The sequence below is a fragment of the Loxodonta africana genome, chromosome 4 (assembly GCF_030014295.1).
Source record: "Loxodonta africana isolate mLoxAfr1 chromosome 4, mLoxAfr1.hap2, whole genome shotgun sequence".
Classification (NCBI taxonomy): domain Eukaryota; kingdom Metazoa; phylum Chordata; class Mammalia; order Proboscidea; family Elephantidae; genus Loxodonta; species Loxodonta africana.
The window spans coordinates 86,857,590-86,883,770 of record NC_087345.1 but is presented as its reverse complement, the minus strand read 5'-3'; the positions used below and the strand labels follow the sequence as shown (position 1 = coordinate 86,883,770).

General features: G+C 38.3%; 1 protein-coding gene and 1 pseudogene across 1 annotated transcript; both read left to right on the top strand.

Annotated features, from left to right (window-relative positions):
* The first annotated feature begins 14,426 nt into the window (after positions 1 to 14,426).
* On the top strand, positions 14,427 to 15,627 carry LOC100666800 (olfactory receptor 9K2-like; annotated as a pseudogene).
* Positions 15,628 to 18,404: 2,777 nt separating this feature from the next.
* Positions 18,405 to 19,367, top strand: LOC100667084 (olfactory receptor 9K2-like). Its single transcript, XM_010597375.3, has one exon. It carries the CDS (start codon positions 18,429 to 18,431, stop codon positions 19,365 to 19,367), a length of 939 nt encoding a protein of 312 aa, XP_010595677.2. The 5' UTR covers positions 18,405 to 18,428.
* The last annotated feature ends 6,814 nt before the right edge of the window (positions 19,368 to 26,181 follow it).

Sequence of the window (26,181 nt, the reverse complement as noted above, 5' to 3'; positions counted from 1 at the left end):
GAGTTTAAAGATCCACAGCCACTTAAATGAAGGGTTGGCTGGGTCCCCTTGAGGAAGGACCCCAATACACTACCAAAAACTTACCTGTTAATCTTTCTCCCAGCCTTTCCTAAAGGGATCTATGCCCTTTTATGAGAGTGACTGTTCATTTGAGAAATGGAAATAATCAGACCTTTCGGGGATTACTGGATACTGGCTCTGAACTGACACTAATTCCAGGAAACTCAAAACATTATTGTGGCCCACCAGTCAGAGTGGGGGCATATGGAGGCCAGGTTATTAATGGAGTCTTAGCTCATGTCCATCTCACAGGTGGTCCAGCCGGTCCCCGAACCCATCCTGTAGTGATTTCCCCAGTTTCAGAATGCATGATTGGAATAGATAGATTCAGCAACCAGCAGAGCCTCCACATTGGATCCCTGACAAATATTGTTGTTGTTAGGTGCCGTCAAGTCAGTTCTGACTCATAGCGACCCTGTGCACAACAGAACAAAACATTGTCCGGTCCTGCACCTTTCTCACAATTGTTGATACGCTCAAACCCATTGCTGCAGCCACTGTGTCAATCCAGCTCATTGAGGGTCTTTCTCTTTTTTGCTGACCCTCTACTTTACCAAGAGTGATGTCCTTCTCCAGGAACTGATACCTCCTGATAATGTGTCTAAAGGATGTGACATGTAGTGTCACCATCCTTGCTTCTAAGGAGCATTCTGGTTGTACTTGTTCCAAGACAGACTTCTTCCTTCTCTTGGCAGTCCACAGTATATTCAATATTCTTTGCCAGTGCCCTCATTCAAAGGCTTCAATTCTTCCTTGGTCTTCCTTATTCATTGTCCAGCTTTCACATGCATATGAGGCAATTGAAAACACCAGAACTTGGGTCAGGCGTACCTTAGTCCTCAGTGTGACATCTTTGTTTTTCAACACTTTAAAAAGGTCTTTTGCAGCTGATTCGCCCAATTCCATGTGTCTTTTGATTTCTTGACTGCTGCTTTCATGGTGTTGATTGTGGATCCAAGGAAAACGAAATCCTTGACAACCTCAGTCTTTTCTCCGTTTATCATGATGTTGCTTATTGGTCCAGTTGTGAGGATTTTTGTTTTCTTTATGTTGAGGTATAATCCATACCGAAGGCTGTGGTCTCTTTTCTTCATCAGTGCTTCAAGTCCTCTTCACTTTTAGGAAGCAAGGTTGTGTCATCTGCATAACACATGTTGTTAATGAGTTTTCCTCCAAGTGATGCCCTGTTCTTCTTCATATAGCCCAGCTTCTTGAACTATTTGCTCAGCATACAGATTGAATAGGTATAGTGAAAGGATATAACCCTGATGCACACCTTCCCTAATTTCAAGTTACCAAGTGCCCCCTTGTTTTGGTCAAACAACTGCCTCTTGATCCATGTACAGATTCCTCATGAGTACATTTAAGTGTTCTGGAATTCCCGTTCTCTGCAATGTTATCCATAATTTGTTATGATCCACACAGTTGAATGCCTTAGCATAGTCAGTAAAACAAAAGTAAACATTTTTCTGGTATTTGCTTTCAGCCAGGACCCATCTGACATCAATAATGATATCCCTGGTTCCATGACATCTTCTAAATCCGGCTTAAATTTCTGGCAGTTCCCTGTTGATACACTGCTGCAGCTGCTTTTGAGTGATCTTCAGCCAAATTTTACTTCCATGTGATATTAATGGTATTGTTGGATAATTTCCACGTTCAGTTAAATCACCTTTCTTGGGAATAGGGATAAATATGGATCTTTTCTAGTCCGTTGGCCAGGTAGCTGTCTTCCAAATTTCTTGGCATAGACGAGTGAGCACTTCCAGCACTGCATCTTTTTGTCGAAACATCTCAGTTCGTATTCTGTCAATTCCCAGAGCCTTGTTTTTTGCCAATGCCTTCAGTGCAGCTTGGACAAATGTAGTAAGGCTTATTATGGTAGGAAAAAGCCAAGTGGAAGCCATTAGAACTGCCCCTACCTAGGAGAATAGCCAACCAAAAGGAATACCACATTGCTGGAGAGACTGCAGAGATTAATGCCACCATCAAGGATTTGAAGTATGTAAGGGTGGCGAGAATACCAGAAGGATGTCTACCTGTGTTTTATTGAGCATGCAAAAGCATTCAACTGTGTGGATCATAACAAATTATGTATAACATTGCGAAGAATGGGAATTCCAGAACACTTAATTGTGCTCATGAGGAACCTTTACATAGATCAAGAGGCAGTTGTTTGGACAGAACAAGGGGATACTGATTGGTTTAAAGTCAGGAAAGACATGCGTCAGGGTTGCATTCTTTCACCATACCTATTCAATCTGTATGCTGAGCAAATAATCCGAGAAGCTGGAATATATGAAGAAGAACGGGGCATCAGGATTGGAGGAAGACACATTAACAACCTGCATTATTCAGATGACACAACCTTGCTTGCTGAAAGTGAAGAGGACTTGAAGCACTTACTAATGAAGATCAAAGACCACAGCTTTCAGTATGGATTATACCTCAACATAAAGAAAACAAAAATCCTCACAAACTGGACAATGAGCAACATCATGATAAACAGAAAAGTTTGAAGTTGTCAAGGATTTCATTTTACTTGAATCCACAATTAACAGTGATGGAAGCAGCAGTCAAGAAATCAAAAGATGCATTGCATTGGGTAAATCTGCTGCAAAAGACCTCTTTAAAGTGTTGAAAAACAAAGATGTCACCTTGAAGACTAAGGTGCTTCTGACCCAAGCCATGGTATTTTCAATTGCATCATATGCATGTGAAAGCTGGACAATGAATAAGGAAGACCAAAGAAAAATTGATGCCTTTGAACTGTGGTGTTGGCAAAGAATATTGAATATACCGTGGACTGCCAAGAGAACAAACAAATCCATCTTGGAAGAAGTATGACCAGAATGCTCCTTAGAAGCAAGGATGGTGAGACTGTGTCTTACACACTTTGGACATGTTGTCAGGAGGGATCAGTCCCTGGAGAAGGATATCATGCTTGGCAGAGTGCAGGGTCAGCGGAGAAGAGGAAGGCCCTTGATGAGGTGGATTGACACAGTGGCTGCAACAATAAGCTCAAGCATAATGATTGTAAGGATGGCTCAGAACTGGGCAGCATTTCATTCTGTTGTGCATAGGGTCACTATGAGTCGGAACTGACTCGACGGCAGCTAACAACAACAACAAGGGTGGCGATTCCCCCCCCCATCCCCATTCAACTTGCCTTTTTGGCCTGTGCAAAAAACAGATAGATCTTGGAGAATGACAGTGGATTATTGAAAACTTCACCAGGTGGTGACTCTCATTGAAGCTGCTGTTACAGATGTGGTTTCATTGCTTGAGCACATTATTGCATCTCCTGGTAACTGGTATGAAGTTATTGATCTCTGTAATAACTTTTTCTTCAAATCTGTTTCAAAGGACCACCAGAAGCAGTTTGCCCTCAGCTGGAAAGGCCAACAATATACCTTCAGTGTCCTACCTCAGAGCTACATCTAATCTTCAGCCCTATGTCATAATTTAGTCCTCAGGGACCTTGATCCCCTTTCCCTCCCACAGGACATCACACCTGTCCGTTACACTGATGGCGTTAAGATGATTGGGCCTAGTAAGGAAGAAGTGTCAATGACTGTGGACTTATTGGTAAAACATTTGCATCCTTGAGAGTGTGAAATTAATCCCACAAAAATTCAGGTGTCTTCCACCTCAGTGAAATTTCTAGGGGTCCAGTAGTTTGGGGCATATTGAAATATTCTTTGTAAAGTGAAGGAAAAGTTATTGCATCTGGCCCCTCCCACAACTAAAAAGGAGGCACAATGCGTAGTCTCTTCGGATTTTGGAGGCAACATATTCCTCATGTGGGCATGTTACATGGTCTGTTTATCAAGTGACTTGAAAATACACTCATTTTGTGTAGGGCCCAAAGCAAAAGAAAGCTCTGCAACAGACTCAGGCTACTGTGCCAGCCACTCTGCCACTTGGGCCACATGGCCCTACTGATTCAGTGGTGCTTGAAGTGTCAGTGGCAGATAGAGATGCTGTTTGGAGTCTTTGGCAGGCCCCTATTGGTGAATCACAGTGCAGACTGTTAGAATTTTGGAGCAAAGTCCTGCCATCCTTTCAGAAAACTACTCTTCTTTTGAAAAACATTTTGGCTTGCTTTTGTGCCTCAGTAGAGACCGAATGCTTAACCATGGGATACCCAGTCACCATGCAGCCTGCCATGGATTGAATTGTGTCCTCCAAAAATATCTGTCAACTTGGCTAGGTCATGATTTCCTTGTATGATTGTATCACTGTCTATGGTTTTATCATCTGATATGATTTCCCTATGTGTTGTGAATCCTATCACTATGATGTAATAAGATGGATTTGTGGCAGTATATTGATAAGATCTACAAAATTAGATAGTGTCTTAAGCCAGTCTCTTTTGAGATATAAAGGAGATGTGAGCAGAGAGACATGGGGACCTCATAACACCAAGACAGTAGCGCTGGGAGCAGAGTGTATCCTTTGGATCTGAGGTTCCTGCGTGGAGAGGCTCCCAGACTAAGGGAAGACTGATGCATCACAAGGACCTTCCTTTGGAGCCGACAGAGAAAGAAAGCCTTCTCCTGGAGCTGATGCCCTGAATTAGGACTTCTAGCCTACCAGACTGTGAGAGAATAGACTTCTCTTTGTTAAAGCCATCCACTTGTGGTACTTCTGTTATAGCAGCACTAGATGACTAAGACATGGCCTGAGCTGCCCGTTGTGAAATGGGTGTTGTCTGATATACAGAGTCATAAAGTTGGATGTTCACAGCAGTACTCCATTAGTAAATGAAAGTGGCGTATATGAGATCAGGCCCCAGCCAGACCTGAAGGCACAAGTAAGCTGCACGAAGAAATGGCTGAAATGCCCATGGTTTCCACTCCTGTCACATTATCTTCCTTCTCCCAGTCTGCACCTATAGCCTCATGGGGAGTTCCTTATGATCAATCGGCTGAGGAAGAGAAAAATTGTGCATTGCTTACAGATGGTTCTGTGTGATGTGCAGGCACCACTCAAAAGTGGACAACAGCAGCACTGTAGCCCACCAGGCAAAGAACCATGACCACCTGAGGTGCTTGGTGAGGGCAAACGGGATATGGAATGGGTGTGGAAGAAGGTAGTTCTAAATACCAGTTACAAGTATGTAACCAGTTGCAAAAAAGGAAGACTGTAATTGTTATGAGTATTTCTGCTTTGTATGTGTGCATTAAATATTTTTTTCTTTACTTATAAAATGTAAGATGTAAACAGGGCTACTGCATATTCTGTTGTGTATGTGCTTGTTGTACCATGTTAGGTGGAAGTATGACTTTATGATATAATTTGGCAGTCGTATGATGATGTGATCATTTCTGTGATGAGATTTGATAAAATGTGATCACCTCCGTGATAGGATCTGCTGTGAGAAGAAAATCAGTTGAAAGTGAGTTTCCTTAGGGGTGTAGCCTGTGTCGATTGTAAGTAGTCTTTCTGGCAAGGCTTGTGGGCTTTTGCTTGCTCTGGATCCTGCAGCTGGCTCCTGTTTGTCTGACCTCTGGTTCTTGGGATTTGAGCTAGTAGCTTATCTGCTGTCTTGTCTGCTGATATTGGGATTCATCAATCTTCACAGCCTGTGAGCAAGAACCCTGCTGTCTGGCTGCAGATTTTGGGTTCGCCAGCCCCTGTGGCTATGTGAATCAGGAAAAGCCTCTATTCTGATGCATGGACGTGGGATGTTCCAGCCTCTACAATTATGTGAGCTATTTCCTTAATATAAATCTCCCTCTCTCTGTATATATTTATATATTGTTCTGGTTTTGTTTCTCTAGAAAACCCAGCCTAAGACACTGTCTGGTTGGTTCCTACTCATAGTGTCCCTATAGGACTGGCCCATAGGGTTTCCAAGGAGTGGCTGGTGAATTTGAACTGTCAACCTTTTGGTTATCAGCTGTAGCTCTTAACCACTGTGCCACCAGAGCTCCTTATATCTCAAAAAAAATTTTTTTTTTTTAAAGAACAAGTGGTAATAAAATATTACTCAATCATTAATACTACACATAGGGTTGCCATGAGTAAGAATCGACTCAATGACAATGGGTTATTAAAGGGATAAGGCAGAACTGTTTGTTACAAATTTGTAATGAAATAAGGAACTAATTAATACCAAAGATGAGGAAATTAAAGATTTTTACCAACTTCTGCAGTCTGAACAGACTATCAATTGGTCATATGCAAGTTCAAGTTGAAGATGAAGGAAATTAGAACAAGTCCCTAAGAGCCAAAATATGACTTAGTATATCCCACCTGAATTTAGTAACTATCTCAAGAATAGGCTTGACACATTGAACACTAATGACTGAAGATCAGATGAGTTGTGGAATGACATCACAGATATTATACATGGAGAAAGCAAGAGGCCATTAAAAAAACAAGAAAGAATAGACCAAAATAGATGTCTGAAGAGACTCTGAAACCTACTTTTGAAAGCACAGTAGCTAAAGCAAATAGGAGAGATGATGAAGCAAAGAACTGAACAGAAGATTTCAAAGGGCATCTCAAGAAGACAAAGTATTGTAATGAAATGTGCCAATACATAGAGTTAGAAAACCCAAAGGGAAGAATATGCTCAGCATTTTTCAAGCTGAAAGAACTGAAAAAAAAAAATTTCAAGCCTCGAGCTGCAGTATTTATGGATCCTACCAGAAAAAATATTAAATGGCATAGGAAGCATCAAAAGAAGCTGGAAGGAATACACAGAGTCACTGTACCAAAAAGAATTGATCAACACTGAACCATTTCAGGAGGTAGCATATGATCAAGAACTGATGGTACTGAAGGAAGGAAAGTCCAAGCTGCACTGAAGGCATTGGTGAAAAATAAGGCTCCAGAAAATTGATGGAATAACAATTGAGATGTTTCAACAAACAGATACAGCACTGGAGGTGCTCACTCTTCTATGCCAAGAAATTTGGAAGACGGCTTCCTCACGAAATGACTGGAATAGATCCATATTTGTACCCATTTCAAAGAAAGGTGATTCAACAGAATGTGAAAATTACTGAACAATTTCATTAATATCACACACAAGTAAAATTTTGCTGAAGATCATTCAAAAGCATGGTAGCAGTACATTGACAAGGAACTGTCAGAAATTCAAGCTGGGTTCGTAGGAGTACGTGGAACAAGGGATATCATTGCTGCTGTCAGATGGGTCCTGGCTGAAGTCAGAGAATACCAGAAAGATGTTGTCTTAGTTTTCTAGTGCTGCTATAATAGAAATACCATAAGTGGACGGCTTTAACAAGGAAATTTATTTTCTCACAGTATATGAGGCTAGAAGTCTGAACTCAGGGTTCCAGTTCCAGCGGAAGGCTTTTTCTTTCTATCAGCTCTGAGGGACAGTTCTTGTCATAGATCTTCCCCAGTAGAGGAGTTTCTCAGTGCAGGGTCCCTGGGTCCAAAAGAAATGCTATTCTCTTGGCTCTTGTTTCTTGGTGGTGTGAGTTTGTCTGTCTCTTTTCTTGCTTCTCTCTTTTATGTCTTAAAAGAGATAGACTTAAAACACAAACTAATCTTGTAGATTGAATCCTGCCTTATTAACATACCTGCCCCAATCCTGCCTCATTAACATCTCTGTCACATCAGATGACAAAATTGTGGATGATCACACAATCCTGGGAATCGTGGCCTAGCCAAGTTGGCACATATTTTTTGGGGACACAATTCAATCCATAACATTCAACCCTTTGGCTCCCCCAAATTCATGCCCTTGCCACATGTAAAATGCATTTACCTCATCATATATAGCAAAACTCTTAAGTCAACTTAAGTCCAGAACCCAAAACTTTCTCTTCATCTTTGAAATCTAGAATACAAAATATCTGTTACAAAGTACAATGGTGGAACAGCCTCACGCTAGACATTTCCATTACAAATGGGAGAAATTGGAGGGAAAGAAGGGATAACAGACACCAAACAAGTCAGCAGAATACATAACATTAGCTCTCAAGGCTTGAAAGCAATCCTCTGTACTCTGTACTTACACAGTGGTCCTGCCCTCCAGACCCTGGGTATTGGTCAAACTCTCTGAATTCTGGGTGGAAGCCCGTTGGCTGTGGGCTTCAGTTCTACCTCCCAGGCCCACTGGAATGGCAACTCTGCATCCTTGAATTTGGGTGGCCCCATTTTCCTAGTCCATCTGAGTGATAACTTCACCCTTTGAGACCCCAGAGGCCATCGCAACCCCACTTCACTATACACTCTTTGGTGAGGTGGTTGAGGGCAGACTGGGCTGGTGGTGTCAGCATCATGATGTTGGTCCAGCATTGTGGGAGCATTCACAGCCCCTTGCAAATAGGCGGTAGTGTCAGATGGGGAGTGGTATGGGCTCACTTGCACCATTCAGAAGCTGGTCAAGTGATGGGAGCAGAGGAGCAGTGCAGGCCTGGCGTGGCAGTGGGCCTTAGCAGGTGATGCTCTAGCCACGGCAATTTGTTGAGGACCAGCAGAAAGCGGGGGTGACATATGGGACTAGGGGCCAGGAAGAAAGAAAAAAAAAAAAAAAAGAAAGAAAAAAAATGTAGCCAGTGGGCGTTGGCAGGGCAGATCTAGGGGCTGGTGCTAAGGGGGAGTTCACATATGAGTCTAGATGGGACGTAGAAAGTGGCAGACCAGTGGCTTTCTAGCTGTGGCAATGCAGTGTGGCCTGAAGGGAAGGGGTAGAGGTGGCGTGTGGGCCTAGGTGGGAGGGAGAAAGAAAAGGAAGAAAGGGAAAAAGAAAAGAAAAAAATGGCATAGCAGGTGGGATGCAGGGCACATGCTGGGTGACAGTGGCGGGCTGGTAGCTCTGTACCCAAAGCAGCGTGGCATGGCTCAGCAAAAAGGTATGGGGTTGGCATAAGGGCTAGATGTGAGGGAGAAAGAAAAGGAGGAAAGGAGGAAAAAAATGGTGTGGCACGAGCCAGCAGGTGGAGGTGGGGTGGACTCATGGTGACAGCAGGTTAGTAGCCCTCTAGCTGAGAACCCTGGTGTGATCCATTGGGAAGGGGTAGCAGTGGTGTGTGGAGCTAGGTGGGAGGAATAAAGAAAAGGAAGAAAGGTAAAAGAAAAAAAATAATGCAGTAGTAGTTGGCGGGTGGGGGAGGGACGGAGGAAGGGCGATGGCGGACTGGTAGCTCTCTAGCCAAGTTGTGCAGCATAAACCATTGGTAGGGGTGGGGTGGAGTATGGGGCTAGGTGGGAATGAGAAAGGAAAGGAAGTGAAAAAGAAATGACACTGCAGGAGCCAGCGGGTGGGGGGAGAGGTGGTCCAGTAGCTTTCTAGCTGAGTGGCACACCTAGACCCATCCGGGAAGGGGTGGGATGGCAGAAGGACGAGGGATGGGAAATCATGTTTCTCTGGATACCAAGTGTTCTGTGTCCTGTTGGGAGCTCCACAAAGTTGCCTTCCCATACTCCCTATCCACGGGCATTGCTGTCTGTGCTCCAACATGGCAACACTGTGCCTTGTTAGTTACCAGGGGACCTTCACTCTCTATCTCTGCTTGGTCTGTTTTCCTTCAGTTTCTTCTTCCATTCGGTGCTTCATCCAGTTCTTTCTCCCTTCATTTGATGCTTAGGGCTCCAGGATTGACGTTTGTTATCTGTGACAGTGGGACAGTGTGATGCGTCTGTCTGGGGTACCATGTTGGCTCCACCTGTGTATCTTTATCTTAATGAGATGTTTTATAGAATTTGTGAATAAAAGGTTGGCTTCACAGTGGTTTAACAAGTGTGCATTTCTTGAGCTGATTAATGGATCTTCATAAATCTAGAGCGAGATTTTATCAAGTAGCCTTGAATTATTCCTGCTCAAAAATTCTTTCAGGGAAAACTTAAGACAGAAGTAATAATAAAACTTCCATATCATTAAAAACATGAAGGATTCACTAATACCAGGGCATCCACAAACATGATTAAACTAATTTTTATTACATAGAAATATAGGATAAAACCAACAGCCTAAAATGTAAATAAAGACGTGAAATATAAAACAATGCAAACTGGAAAGAAATAGGCAGAAAGATAAAAGGAGATGTGGGAGAAATACACAGAACAAGAGTAGGGAACATTTGGCTTAGTTGCAACTCACATGGAAATGGAGACCACTGGTGGTGCAAATGGTTAACATACTCAGCTGCTAACTGCAAAGTTGGTGGTTCGAGTTCACCCCGGGGCACCTCAGCAGAAAGGCATGCCAATCTCCTCACGAAAAATCAGTCATTGACAACATTATGGATCACAGTTATTCTCTGACACACATGAGATTGACACGAGATGGCAACCAGTAAGTAAGGAAAAAACAACAAATGAAAACAAAATTAATGGTTTCTTTTAACTACAAGATTAAGAAGAGGCATTGTATAAAAAAAACTTCCAGTCTTACATGCCTTAAACGAAGTGTAACTATCAGTTAATTAGGAGGTGATGGCAACCTCCCATGTTACAGAGCAGAACTGTTCCATAGGGTTTTCATGGCTGTAATATTTATGGAATCAGATCACCAGGCCTTTCTTGGGCAGCACCACAGTTTGAGTTCAAACCACCAACCTTTAGGTTAGCAAAGTGCAAACCATTGACTCAGAAGCAACAGATTTGGTTTTTGTTTTTTAGGCAGTGATATTTTAACTGGATGGATTGAATCTGGTGTGATGTAAAACCTTACCAAAAGGCTTTTTTTTAGACACTAGCAAGATAGAAAAGATTAATTTGCTTCTGACTGGAGTTACTAATAAAAAATAAGAATGTTGAATCCAGAAATGAGAAGACTACAGGATAATATTATATTTACCATTTTTTGTAATTTTGAGAGGATACCATTAAAGGGATTAACTATTCAGTGTAGCAGAATTGTGGTTAGAAGTTCTAAAAATCAGGAGGTGTCAGTTATAGAAAGGAAGATTTTAGTGTAATATAAACAAAAAGAAAACTTCCTAACAAGGAGTCTTGTCCAAAAAAACTTTGTGAGTATCCCAAAGATATTCAAGAAGTGAAAAAAATCATACTTGGGTTTTGCTCCTAACATGGTCCTCATGGGATGGCCCTAGAGTTTGCCCGTGTTATGAAATAATAATTGACTTATTTTCAGTCCTTTCTCAGAGGGACCTTTTCCTCTAAAATTCTGAAAAACCTTATGCTGCAATACTCTGTAATAGTTTCATGGGATTGGAAAAAACCAAGACTACCGTGGATTCTGGCTGCTGCTATTTTTGTAGATCATCGGGGACCAGGGACTGCTGTTGCCCTTCTTGAACATTCATTTGCTCCTGTCTTCATCCTGAGGCCTATAAAACGTCAGCATAGAGGGAGATTTTCACAAACTTTGATTTCATAGATTTATTGGCACTTATTTCACCTTTGGTAGAGAAATACCCATAATTATCTTAGAGAACTACAGAGGTTCCTAGTCTATCACCCTTACTCTGTGTTGAGACAGATACAACAAGTTAAAAAAAAAATATTAAAGAAAGGTCAAACTTTCAAAACAGGTAATGGAAAATTATGGACCTACAGGTAATGCCACTGGGGAGCCTTGGTGCCCATGGTTAAGCACTTGGTTGCTAACTGAAAGGTCAAGAGTTCGAACCCATCATTCAATCTGAGAGATGAAGATGTGTCAGTCTGCTTCTATGAAGATTTGCAGCCTTGGAAACCACATGAGGCAGTGCTACTCTGTCCTACAGGGTCACTGTGAGTCGGAATAGACCAGATGACGATGGACTTGATAATGCCACTATCAATGAACATGGGCGTGCAGTGTTTAGGAAGGATGTTATTTTCTTGGGGATTAAACTTATTTGACCTTTTTAATTTCAACATTGTAATTGATAGTTTATATTTCTCAAATATATCTTTTTCTTAGAACGAAATAAAAAAGAAAAAAGGATCTCTGCAGTTTCACGTAAAACAGATTCACAAGACAGAAAAGAAATATAAATTCAGGTAAGAAAAATTATGAAACAACCTTATCTATTTTAGTCATATAATAAGGCAGTCAAGACTATTTGTTACGTGCTTAAAAGTGTATTTTTTTCCATGGGCTTCAAAAATGTGCTATGCCATAAATTACAGATTACCAGGTTGAGAATAAATCTGGAGAATTCACATTTGACCGCCTGAAGGAATATCATGGCTAAATCACACGGGGTGTAGGACAGAGCTGGTGATTAGAATATAGCTTTAGGGATATGTATGCTATTATTTCATTCTCTCTTGTGTTCTACTGCTTAGAAAACTTCACAATCAGAAAATTATTCCATTATCTCTAATCAATTATTTCATAAATTATACTATTTATAATTATTTTATTAATGGAGATAAGCCTTTTGATAGTCTGTGTTCTTTAATTTTACATAAAAGGAATAAACATATTACTTTACTATATTCTAGGTTAGAATCATCACCTTTTCCTTAGAGGTACAGGCAGTCCCTGGATTATGAATGTACTACTTACGGAAAACTTGTACTGGCCCTTTAAGGTTATGTATATATGTCCTCACTTTGAAATGATTGAACCAACATGTGACCACAACAAATCCTTCATCACAATCACCTTCACTCGCTGCACATGCAGATTTTAAATCATTGAAAAGTCTTTTACCCTTTTCTGCCACCTACGTACGGCTAAATAAGGACCATAAACACCTGTTCAGACTTACCTACAAATTCTTAAGGACACACTAATTTTTCTGAATCAAAAATTTTGAAACAATGTGGTTAAAATATTTATGGACGATTTAAAGTCAGGTTTGCTCTCAAAAGCCTGCCTGTATTAAAGTTGCCATGTTTATAGACCTCCTAGCTAAAAGTTTTATTATCTAAGTTGCTTTTCAGTTTAGCATTTAAAAATTTTTTTTTCTGTAAAATAATAGCATTGAGTGTCTTTATTTATTACTGGAGATTTAGTAATGAATTAAAGTAGTTATAATATTGTAATAAACATTTCATAGCATATATCACAGTATGTCATAAGTAAGCATTCAATTCTATTTTAGTGCCAAGTACAATACCTGGCACAGAGTCGATACTCAATTAACATTTACTAAGCATGAGGATGAGACATATGAAAATCGATTATCCTTGAAAAATTAACATTAATTTCATTTATGTAAAGTAAAAAAAGTAACCTTTATTTGGTTTAAGAACTTAAGATTTTGTCCTTCTTTCTCCTGCTCCAGCCTCATCACCTCCTCCTCCTCCTCTTTTTAAATAAGATCAATAGACAAGGTCTACTAAGCTTGTGATGTGTTGCAGAAGTAAGAAATGTGTGTGGAGTGATTGAAACGTATCTTAAAAGACTTTCCTATGACACTTGGTTTAAATGCCACCAGAGAAGAAAAGAAGTGGCAGCGTTGCCCTCAATTGCTAGACTGTCAATGAATGTGTTGTTTCACGGAGGGGAGGGAGAAACCCAAAACCCTAGAAATACTCCAAGTAACCAATTGTTTAGCATGTCACCCAAATCCAAATAAGTTGCCTTATGTGCTTCAAGGAAATCAGGACTTATTTATTCTTAAAACAACTAAGTTTTTAATTATCAGGGGAATAGTTTATTAAAATTTGTTATCTAATCTTTTATGTAGTAAACTTTTTAGATTTGTGCCTTACTTTGAAGCTTCTAATTTTTTCTCAAATTCAGAATAGTTTGAGATGATGTAGATTCGTTTATGCATTTCTTTAGAGAAAAGTAGGATCCGTAAACTTTATAGGGTAAGAAGAAATATAAAGTCGTCCCTCATATTTCACTTTCACAGTTAAATAAAATTAGACTAATTCCAGAAGCTGAAGATTGGCTCCACTTTAAAGTAAGGCAATTAACTTTTTGGTAATTTATTTGTAGTTCTAAGAGCTCTTTTTGGTGAAAAGTTCGTGTTGCCTCAGAATGTACTCTTAGTTTCGTTTTCTCCTATTTATTTTTTATTAGCGCATTGTAGTAAAGTGTTATTAGAGAGAAAAAGTGAATATTAAATAAGTTAAAATTTAAGAAAATGCCGTTTTCTTAACATTAGAAGTTTTTCAGACTTAAATTTCAAATTATCATCTCTATCTCAAATGGCAGTCATAAACCATCTCAAATGACAAGGGAAAGAGATCTAAAAATATATCAAACTATGTTTTATTGAAAAAAGCACTGCACTTAAACACAAAATTTGAATTTGACTCACCCTGAGTCCAAATTCCATCTTTAACTAATTGTGTTTCCTTGCATAAGTCAAAGTAGCTCTCATCTTTATTTTGCTCATATGAGGAACAAATAGGATGTTTATGAAAGTATTATATCAACTCTAAAGTCTTCTATACTGTGAAGTGTTATTTGCGAGACTAGGGAAAGAGTGGAAAGTTTATTTTTTGACTTTCTCTTATATTTTTAAGCAGAAATTTGCCATGGGTGACATGGGAGGAGACAACCACAAGGAAATGACTGACCTCATTGTTGTAGGCATGAGGTTTCATCCAGAGCTCCACAGTCTCCTCTTCGTACAGTTCCTGATTGTTTATGGCATGGTCCTTCCAGGGAGCCTTAGCATGATTGGCATCATTATGGCTGATCCCCACCTGAACACACCACTGTACTTCTTCCTTGGCAACCTCTCTGCTATTGACCTCTCCTACTCTACTGTTTTATACCCAAAGCCATGGTCAATATCCTTTCACAGAAAAAGACCATATATTTTGCAGATTGTGTGGCTCAGCTCTTCTTTTATGCTTTCTGTCCTGGCAGCCATGGCCTATGACTGCTTCATGGCTGTCAAGAAGCCTCTGTATTCAGTTGGTGGCTGGTTCCTATCTCTGTGGCTGGGTCAGTTTTATTCTTCACATACGTGTAACATTCTCCATGTCTTCCTGTTCCTCTTGAGTCATTGATCCCTTCTAGTATGATTCTAATCCAGTTGAGAAGATACACTTTTCCAATATCCTTGTCAATAAGATGTTGTCACTTAGTTTGGCTGTAATCATTACTATGCCCACAATAGTTGCTATTGTAGTATATTACATGCATATTGTATTCATAGTCTTAAAGATCCACTCCAGTGAAGGGAAGAAGAAAGCCTTCTCTACTTGCAGCTCCCAGCTAGGGCTTGTGAGTTTGCTCTATGGGACTGCCTCGTTTGTGTATCTTGTTGTTATTGCTGTTATTCTCAAAATAGTCACTATGTTTGAGCCCATCGTTGAGGCACTGCGTCAATTCACCTCGCTGAGAGTTGTCCTACACTCCCAAAGAAACCTGAACTTTGTAAAGCAGCTTCCGTATGTTACATTTTGTTCACACTCATGTTAAATCCTTTAATCTACTCTCTAAGAAATAAGAATGTTAAAGATGCCATGAGAAAAGTCCTTGGAAGAAAAATTTTTTTACTCCAAATCCACTACCACTTATTTTACTGATTCTTACATCAATTAATTTTGGCTGCTTGGTCTTCTACACTTAGGCATTTAAAGCTCAGGTTTATTTAAAAAATTAAGTGTTCTATTACACGGCATTAATAATTTCCTACAGTGATTCCTCCCAATAATTTATTCACATTTTTTAAAGGCAATGTTAAATCTGAAACTTCTAGACACACATGAATATTTGCAGCATTTCTATAAACACTTATATATCTCTCAATCTCCAGGTAATAATACTTTATAGAAGTAGGGGAGTATAGAATTTTGTTTTTTCTCTCGTCTGTGTGCCTAAGTAAAATTTAGATAGAGAAAACACTTAGTATGGCAATTAACTTGGAAACTGTGTTCCAATTGTCTTATATGCCGTTGACACTCAGTCTAAGTGATAGCTTCGGGTTGTGTTTTTGATGGCATGTCAAAGATGTGAGAGAATGTGTATATGATGAAGAGGAAACGAATAGGAAAAATCACCAGGGTTCTCTTTGTTGAATTAAAGGAGCACAGAAGGAGAAACATGGTAAGATTGCATCCATTTGGTTAAAATCAAGACATTTTGTTTGGTGTTCTTTGTATGGAAGGTCGCCCCTGCTTTGCTCTCATGCGATGAAAATATGATGTTTGTCAGCTCATGCTCTCTCTTTCGAATAATATGAAGTGTTGGCAGTGAGCATGCATTTAGTGAAAGCACTACACTGAAATGAAGTCAACTAAAAAAATCTCAGTTAAAAATATCACCATGCCTTATAATAATCCCTGTAAAGAGTTGAATCATATGTGTGTGTGCTTGTCTTCATATGTGTGTGTGTTTTAATTTGATTGTAGGATTATTAAAAAATGTGTTTTTCCTGAAAAAATCCAACATCAGTTGAAAGGAGAAAGTTGGTTAAGGCAGCATCCTACAGGTTTCAAGGAAAGCCAGGTTCCAGAGAAATTCACACAAGGGTTACCATTTTTGTAGGTGATCTAGGCAATGCTTCAGCTAAATATTACAAATTACAATGTTTAAATGCAGGTGATATCAATTGTAGACAAAAATTAAATATAAAATACAATTGCCAGTTTTGTCCGTGTATTCAGCATTGTAAAAACCTGAAGTATAGATTCTTGGTTAAGTTTATTTATTTATTTTTTCTGTTTTGGTTTAGGTAGCAAATCTGCTTTGATGAATACACATTGGCATGGATCTTTGTGGGTTAATATTTATCAGGGTAAGTAATTTCAAGAATAATTATTCTTACATAAGAGATAGAGAGGCTAAGTGATTTATTAAATCACAGTTATATTTATCCTCTATAAATACTTCAAGCTACCATTTTTCTTTATACTATCTTAATCCAAAAACATACTATTTGAGAATAAAACAGGAATCCAAGTCAGCTTGGGAAACTGATCTTTGCTGCTGATTATTAGTCTGAAAAGTGCCTTTTTTGATTTAGGTGTTACTTTTTTATATTAAGCACCGATTACTTTTAGACTGTTGCTCTTTGATACAGCCACCAAGTATGGGTTGTTAAGCACCATGGGGAAAAGGCAATAAAGTCTTGGATAAGAATAAAACCTAACTCCATTTGCTTTAGGTTTTTGGTCTGGTGGATTGTATCTTCTGTTTTGTAGTCATAACAGATTATAGTATTTCAATGTCTAACCTCACATGTGCCATTGCTTAAACCACTCCAAATGTTTGAAGGAATCTGGATAAGCTTAAAACCAAGGCAGAATGTTTTCAAAGCATTAAAGCTGTCTCTTCTTTTCTTTTATAATTGCAATCCTTGTATGGAAACTAGTGTCTAATTTACAACTTTCTTGCTACTTGTCCCATCAAGATTCTATCATAACAACCCTTTGTTGGCTTTCTTCACAAAGTGTTTTCTTTTTTTTTCAACTATGCATGGGTTATTTTTGCAAGGTTGTGACATTCAAGAGTATTTGAAGATTATATTCTGCATCATATATATCATAAATTGTTGTTTATAAGGAGACTTAAAAACTTTGCATCAAAGTCCACATGGAGAAAGTTTTTAGTATAGTGATGTAATCCTGAGAGGCCAAAGATTGCATTAGAGATCTCAAAAATACTTAACTTATTTGTACTGCATTGTTTCATCGCCCCATTAAAATTTTTTGGACTTGCACATATATGAATTTTTTCTGTAATATCTTGTGCTATTTTGTTTAATTGTATGTATTGTTGGCATTTACCTAATATTTGGTGTATTGATGCACAACTTTGTTGAGGTCTTTTATAATATATTTCTGTTTCTGGGATGCCAAGATTCTCTGAAGGAGCCCTGGTGGCGGAATGATTAAGCACTTGACTGCTTACTGAAAGATTGGAGGTTCAAACCCACTAGCAGCTCCACGGGAGAAAAGGCCTGGCACTTTGCTCCCATAAAGATTACAGCCTAGGAAACCATGGGGGCAGTTCCACTCTTCCTATAGGGTCGCCATAAGTTGGAATCGACTCGACAGCACACAACAACAGCAAGTAGTTTTTAAATTCAGTCACATACTTTATATTCATTGGTACTCAATTATTCCTCCTTAGACTACTGAAGCCCTTTAATAGCTTCAAACTGAGACTACCTAAATTGTTTGCCAAATATCAATTATTTGTGCTAACTTCCAACCTCTACTTCAAGATGTTGAAGTTATTCTGTAAATCATGAGTATGAAATATGTAGAGAAGTGGTGCTTGTAAATGTGAAATGCATCGGGGTGGAAAGACATTGAATGAAGACTCAGAGATAAAAGGCCTAACTCCAGCAATTGCTGAAATTAGGAAATGAAACTAACCTTTGAATTTATCTTCAGCTGACATTGGCTTCCATTTAAGTCACAGTATCTCTATAAGGCTAAAATTAATAATGTTCACAAAGTAGCTTTAAATCCTAATGCTGTAAGGGATATTATGTGACACTAGAATCAAAACCAAAAGTTCTTTTTTTTTTTTTTTTTTGCCTTGTGCCTCTCAGTAGGCCTCTGCTATGGGTGACAGGGAAACAAGAAATCATTCAGAAGTGACTGACTTCATTCTTGTTGGCTTCAGAGTCAGCCCAGAGCTGCATATTCTCCTCTTCCTCCTATTTCTGCTTGTGTATGCCGTGATACTTCTAGGGAACCTTGGGATGATGACCATTATCATGACTGATCCCCAGCTGAACACACCAATGTATTTCTTCCTAGGCAACCTCTCCTTCACTGATCTCTTCTATTCCTCTGTGATTGCGCCCAAGGCTATGATCAACTTCTGGTCTGAGAGCAAATCTATCTCCTTTGCAGGCTGTGTGACTCAGCTTTTTCTCTTTGCCCTCTTCATTGTGACTGAGGGATTTCTTCTGGCAGCCATGGCTTATGACCGCTTCATTGCCATCTGCAATCCACTCCTCTACTCTGTCCAGATGTCAACACTTCTCTGCACTCAGTTAGTGGCTGGTTCCTATTTCTGTGGCTGCATCAGTTCAGTTCTTCTGACCAGCATAACATTCACCTTACCCTTTTGTGCTTCTCGAGCCATTGACCATTTCTACTGTGATAGTCGCCCACTTCAGAGGATTTCATGTTCAGATCTCTATTTCTATAAAATGGTGTTTTTTTCTTTATCCAGTAGCATCATTTTGCCTACCATCATAGTCATTATTATTTCTTACATGTATATTGTGTCTACAGTTCTCAAGATACGCTCCACTGAGGGACGTAAGAAAGCCTTCTCCACTTGTAGCTCCCACCTGGGAGTCGTAAGTGTGCTGTATGGTGCTGTCTTTTTTATGTATCTGACTCCTGACAGATTTCCTGAACTGAGTAAAGTGGCCTCCTTATGTTACACCCTAGTCACCCCCATGTTGAATCCTTTGATTTATTCTTTGAGAAACAAAGATGTCAAAGAAGCTCTGAGAAAGATCCTGAAGAAAAAAAGTTTTATTTAATTATTTTTTTTAACAGTGCTACAGATGAAAGTCTTAGACATTGACAATAATTTAGTGAAGCACTGAGGCAGAGAATGCTCCCATTGATGTTGGAAATATTTAGGTTAGAGGGCTTATTATTTGGATTCTGTGTGCTCACTGCTGAAGAATACATTTGGGTATATTTTGTGTGGTTATTGATTTTGAAGTGACTTTCTTCGTACTTCATAATTTTAGGTAAAGTTAATAATTGCCATGTATTTTTTTTTTTAAAGAAAATATATTTCCAAGTTTGCACCTGTCTTCCTGGTGATGTTTGGGATATATTAATTTTCTTGGGTCAGTAATGTGTGATGCGTTTGAAATGTAATAGACAGAGGTAACAAAAGTTGATGTAATAAGCAGAGGAAACAAAATCTTAGATTTACTTAAGAAATGCTTTTTTTCAGTGTGCAGTGAGAAACCCGATACTTTTCACTGCACAGTCATAAACGTGATTTTTCAAGTTCCCCTTATTTCCAGAGGCTGAATGACTGACACTATATATTTCATGGTTTCTCTGGCTTCGTTTGTCTTTGTCCCCCATATATATATTTATTAGATTAATAAATTATTCTTGAAAATGCTACCTACACATTAGAAAACCGTACTGAAAATAAACCAAAAGTCAAGATAATCTTTTTTTATATATGCCTGTGTATTTATCCTTCAAATTAATATTTATTGAATTCTGATTACTTCTTGACTCTATAATAAGTAGGTATATAGGTGTATAAAAAAACTCATTGCCATCAAATTGATTCTGACTCACAGTGACCCTATGGGACAGAGTAGAAGCGCCCCATAGGGCTTTCAAGGAGGGGCTGGTGGATTAGAACTGCCTACCTTTTGGTAAGTAGCCAAGCTCTTAACCACTGAGCAACCAGGGCTCCCTATAAGTGTGTAGGCACTAGGTATAAATGATTTCCATACTTATGAAACTCACAGTCCATAAGAAGGGCAACTTGTAAAATAGTGCACTAAAATGTCATAGGATAAACACAGCAAAAAGACATACATAGAGATACAAAGGGAGCCTCTAAACACAAGTGGCCATAATTGTCAAGGAAAACTTCCTGAGCACATTTTTCTTTAAATGGATAAAATTGAGTCAGGTTAAATAGATAGGTTTTCCATGCAAAGAGAAGTAAAGGATTATGTGATGCACTGCACGAAGTTGAATAACTTATTTTTAATGCACAAGGCAGGGAGTGAGTAATGAAGTTTAAAAAGAAAACGATGGAAATAATGGATACCTACATGTCAAGAAATGAACAATAGCCCTTATTCTGATGAAATTTGGAAAATAATGGGGATTTTTTTTCTTTTTAAAGTAGTAATTAGGTCAGATTGGCATTTATGAAAGTTACAGTGGTCGCTCTGTAGAAAATAGATATTAATAGATGAGAGACCTAGAAAATGTGGTGGCAGTCCAAGAAAGAGGTGAGAATGGCTTGAACAGTGGAAGTTGTGTTAGAGCTAGTGAAGAGAGGGAATATATCAAAAAATAGCAAATAAACTAACTGAATATATTAATTGATCAGCTGATGAAGTAAGAATAAAGTTAAGTAGTGACTTCTAATATTTGAGCATCAATGACAGGGGAAATGTTACCCCATAAATTGAGAGAGAAATATAAGAGAAGTAAAAGTTAATAGTTATCTTAAGAGTTAAGAGAACAAGCTTAGTAGTCAGACTTTTTAAATTCTGTTTTTGTTCACTGGGAGAGTTACATAATGTACCTCCATGTTAATTTCCTCATATAAAATGGGATGCATAATAGTATCTTCCTCTTAAGAAATATGTGAAGGGTTAAATGATATAAATTTCATATAAATGTGTTAAATTCATATATTTATCTAATATTAGATTTGTTCTTTCCTTACCCCTTGATACTATATCATGTCCACAAAATCTGGAAGTTGCTGACAATAATTTCCTTGGCCCATTTCTTTTGATTCTCTACCATGGAGCATCATCAGCTCTCTGGACTTATTTATGATTTCATTTCAATAGGTAAATTTTTAAAAATTACTATATTGTTTCAGCCTTTACCCTTTTTCTGCTGAGGACTACTATATGTTCACACAAATAATGTGCACCTTTTTTTTTCTATGTATGTTTGCCAACTGCTTCCTCCCCAAGTGAGGTTTTATAGTAAGAGTTGCTATGCCAATTTTTTTACGTGTTGCAGTAAAAAAAATTAGCATAATGTGCTTATAAAAATACCTTGTGGGGGAGAGAGTGATTGGTAAACAAAAGTAGAAGGTATGTGTTATTTGCATAAAAACACTGTTTTAGAATAGATTGAAAAATGAGAAAAAAAGAACAGAGCCCCAATTAGATGGAAAATAGCGATCTTATCAAATACTATATCTATCTCTCAACTCCTGTTTTTTTTTTTTTTAAATAATCCTCTCTTTTACATTAACAAATTTCTATTCCATCACTCGTATTTTAATACAGAATACTAGAGAGATTATAGGACTTACTAGGTAGCAAATGGAAACCCTGGTGGCATAGTGGCATAGTGGTTAAGTGCTACAGCTGCTAACCAAAAGGTTGGCAGTTAGAATCCACCAGGCACTCTATGGGGCAGTTCTACTCTGTCCTAAGAGTTGGACTCGACAGCAATGTTTTTTTTTTTTGTTCGTTTGTTTAGGTAACAAACAAGGCATTGGTCATGACACAACATTTTTGAAGATTTTCAGGTAAGTGGTCATTGTGCTAAGGCGGTATGTTGTCTCTCACTTGAGATGGAGAAAAAAGACTTTAGATTAGAAAGAGGCATATCTCCTAACCTGCCTACAGGAAGTAAAATGCAGATGACTTCACACAACACTCTGAGTCGTAGAATGAAGTGAGCCTTCCACAAAAGAGTACGGGGATCTCTTACTCAACCCAGCCCTCATTTATTAAGTGGAAGCTCTGCTTCAGGAATGACTGGTTAAGAATACTGGGGCTCCAATCACTCTTACCCCAGCTCACTCATAGAGTGGACGTTCCATGCCAAGAGAGGCAAACTGAGATGATCAGAGTCTACCCATCCCACCTAACAACTTGATCTTATAACACGGGTGTGCTAAATACATACAAGGCTGCCAAATCCCAATTTTAGCAATGGCTACAACCACAAGGCAGCAGATCAACAAGAAGATAGAAGATTTGAACAACACTATAAACCAGTGTTTATAGTGGTTTATAGTGTTTATAGTGGCAGCGGGTTTTTTTTTTAATAAACCAACTAGACCTAACAACAACAAAAAAAACCTCCAAAACCTGTTGCCGTTGAGTTGATTTTAACTCATAGTAAACCAAAAACCAAAAAAACCAAACCCAGTGCTGTAGAGCCGATTGTGGCTTATAGCGACCCTATAGGACAGAGTAGAACTGCCCCCTAGAGTTTCCAAGGAGCACCTCGTGGATTCGAACTGCTGACCCTTTGGTTAGCAGCCGTAGCACTTAACCACTATGCCACCAGGGTTTCCAGGAGTACATAGTAAGGTGTATATAAGGTTTTGTATGAGAGACTGACTTGATTTGTAAATGTTCACTTAAAGCACAATAAAAATATTTAAAAAATAATAAGAAGAATAAGGCCAGGGGCCGACTGTGGATCAGACCATCAGTTGCTCATATGCAAGTTCAAGTTGAAAGTGAAGAAAACTAGAACAAGTCCTTGAGAGCTACCAGAAGAGGAGGAGGCAAAGGAGGCCCCAGTGAAGAGAAAAGAAAAAAGGGAAATGCTTGGTCTCTGTGCCGAGGTGATCTGCCTCTGTTGCAAGGTGCGGAGTCTCTGGGTCAGGTTTCAAAGGGCAGCCATTAGCCTGGGGTCCTTATAACCACAGGTTTTTTTTCTTATCTAAGTCTTTTTAAGTCTAGCAGATACTGCATGCTGTTTGTGGGGTGTGTAAAGCCCCACTGAATTCTGGCTGAAAATGTGCTATTTTTAAAGCAATTGAATGTGTAAACATTTGACTTTGTCGTTGGTGGGCTTTGTGGATTAACAGGCTCTGGTTAGCTCTGAAGAAGTAACTAAGTGGGGCTAATACACAGAGGCCACTTTTTGCTTATTTATATAATATTGTATCTATAGCTTAAAAAAGAAGATGTAAAACTCTTGATTACAGAAGTATATAGAAGTAACATCTTGTATGTAGAAAATTCTAAGGAATTCATTAAAAAAGTTTAGAACTAATGAATTCAGTAAGGTTGCCAAATATAAAATCAATATACAAAAATCAATTGCATTTTATACACTTGAAATGAATATCTGAAAATTAAATCAAGTAAATAATTCCATTTGCAATAGCATCAAAAGAATAAAATGATTAAGAAAAATTAACAAAAGAAGTAAAAAACTTATACTCTGAAAACTATAAAACATTGTTGAAAGAAATATAAGAAGCTATTTTAAAAAAGGGAGGAGGAGTTCGTGTTACTGTATAAATGAAAACAAAAAGAACCAAACCCACTGCCCTTGAGTCTGTTCCAACTCACAGTGAACCCATAGGGTTTCCAAGGCTGTAAATCTCTATGGAAGCTGACTGCCACATCTTTTTCGCGTGGAGCTGCTGGTGGTTTCTAACTGCTGACCTTTTGGTTAGCAGTTGAGCACCTTAGGAGTTAACATTGTTAATCTGGCATACTCCCCAAACTGATCTACGGATTCAGTGTGATTCTTACCAGAATCTCAGCTGACTTCTTTGTAGAAATTGACATGTTGTTTCTAAAATTCAAATGGAATTTCAAGGGGTCCTAGTGTTTTTTTTTTTTTTTTTAGTGTAGCCAACAAACCCACCAAATCATCTGCCATGGTATCGATTCTGACTCATAGTGACCCTATAGGACAGAGTAGAACTGCCCCATAGGGTTTCCAAGGAGCACCTGGTAGATTTGAACTGCTGACCTTTTGGTTAGCAGCTGTGCTCTTAACCACTGTGCCAACAGGGCTCCAGAATAGCCAAAACAATCCTAAAAAAGAATAAAGTAGGAGGAATCATTCTTCCTAATTTCAAAACTTACCACAAAGCAACAGTGATCAAGATAGCATGGTAGTGGTATTAGAATAGGCATATAGATCAATGGTATAGAATTGAAAGTTCAGGATTAAACCCATACAATGATGGGCAACTTATTTTAGACAAAGATGTCAAGATTATTTGGGGGGAAAGAATAGTCTTTTCAACAAATGGTATTGAAACAATTGGATATCCACATGCAAAAGAATGAAATTGGGCCCTTCCTCATACCATACATAAAAATTAACTCAAAATGGATCGCAGATATATATAAGAGATAAAACTCTTAAAATATAGGGGTAAAAATCTTTATGACCTTGGGTTAGGAAAAGTCTTCTTATATATGACACCTAAAGTGTAAGGGTCAAAAGGGAAACTAGATAAATTGGATCTCATTAAAATTAAACATCTATGCTTCGAAGGACACCATCAAGGAAGTGAAAGGACAACCCATAGAATGGGAGAAAATATTTACAAATCATATATCTGATAAGTGATTGTATCTATAATATGCTAAAAAACCCCACCAATTTAATTATGAAAAGACAACTCATGTAAAAAAAGTAGAAAAAATTTGAATTGATATTTCTCAAAAAAAAAAAAAAAGATAAATGGTCATTAAACAAATGAAAAGATGCCTAAACTCACTAGCTATTCAAACACACAAACAAACCAACCAGCCTGTTGCTGTCTAGTCAATTCTGATTCATAGCAACCTTATAGGACAGAGTAGACCTGAACCACAGGGCTTCCAAGAAGAGGCTGGTGGATTCCAACTGCCAATCTTTTGGTTAGCAGCCATAGCTCTTAACCACTTCATCACCAGCAATATTAGGGAAATGCAAATCAAAACCACAATACTATAATAGCCAAAAAGTGAAAATAAACCAACGTTCATCAGTTGATGAACTGATACATAAAATATGGTATATCCATGCAATGGAATATTATTCAGGAATAAAAAGGAATGAATACTGGTACATGCTACAATATGGATAACTCGTGAAGACATTAAGCTAAGTGAAAAAGCTAGTCACAAAAGGCCATATATTGCATTATTTCATTTACGTGAAATTTCTGTAAAAGGAAAAGCAGACTAGAATTTGTCTAGGGTTGGGGGTGCCTGTGGGGAAAATGGAGAGTGACTGCCAACTCACATGGAGATTGTTTTTGAGGTGATGAAAATTTCTAAAATTAGATCATAGTGATGGTTGCACAACTCTGTGAATAAACTAAAATCCATACATTTAATGTGAATTATATCTTAAAGTTGTTTAAAAAAAAGGAACAAGAAGTAATAAAATACTACTCAACTGTTAAAGGGGGATAAGGCAGAACTGTTTGTTACTGATTTGTAATAAGATAAGGAGCTTGTTCCAGGATCTAAATCAACCACATCACTAAGTACCCTGTTTAGTTTATTTAACATGTTATTTTTATGAAGACTTTCTGGATAAAGTAAGCAGTGTCATAATTTACATTTTTAAAAAAGAAACTGTCAAATAATTTTCCTAGGACGTTGTACAATTTTACATTCTCAGCAGCAGTATACAAGACTTCAGTTGCTCCTCATACTTGCGTTTACATTTTATGCTTGTCTTTTAAATTTTAGCCATTCTATAATAGTCTACTGGTATCCCAATGTAGTTTTAATTTGTGTGTGCTTGATAACTAACGCTATTTTATTGCCTGTTTAATCTGCTTCTCTCACTTGTCTTCTCCTGAAAGCCCTTTCTTATAAATGATATGTACAAGAATCTCAGTATATATATATA

Bases quoted from the DNA above. Each gene is read 5' to 3' on its own strand.
- LOC100667084 (XM_010597375.3), top strand. From the start codon at position 18,429: ATGGGTGACAGGGAAACAAGAAATCATTCAGAAGTGACTGACTTCATT.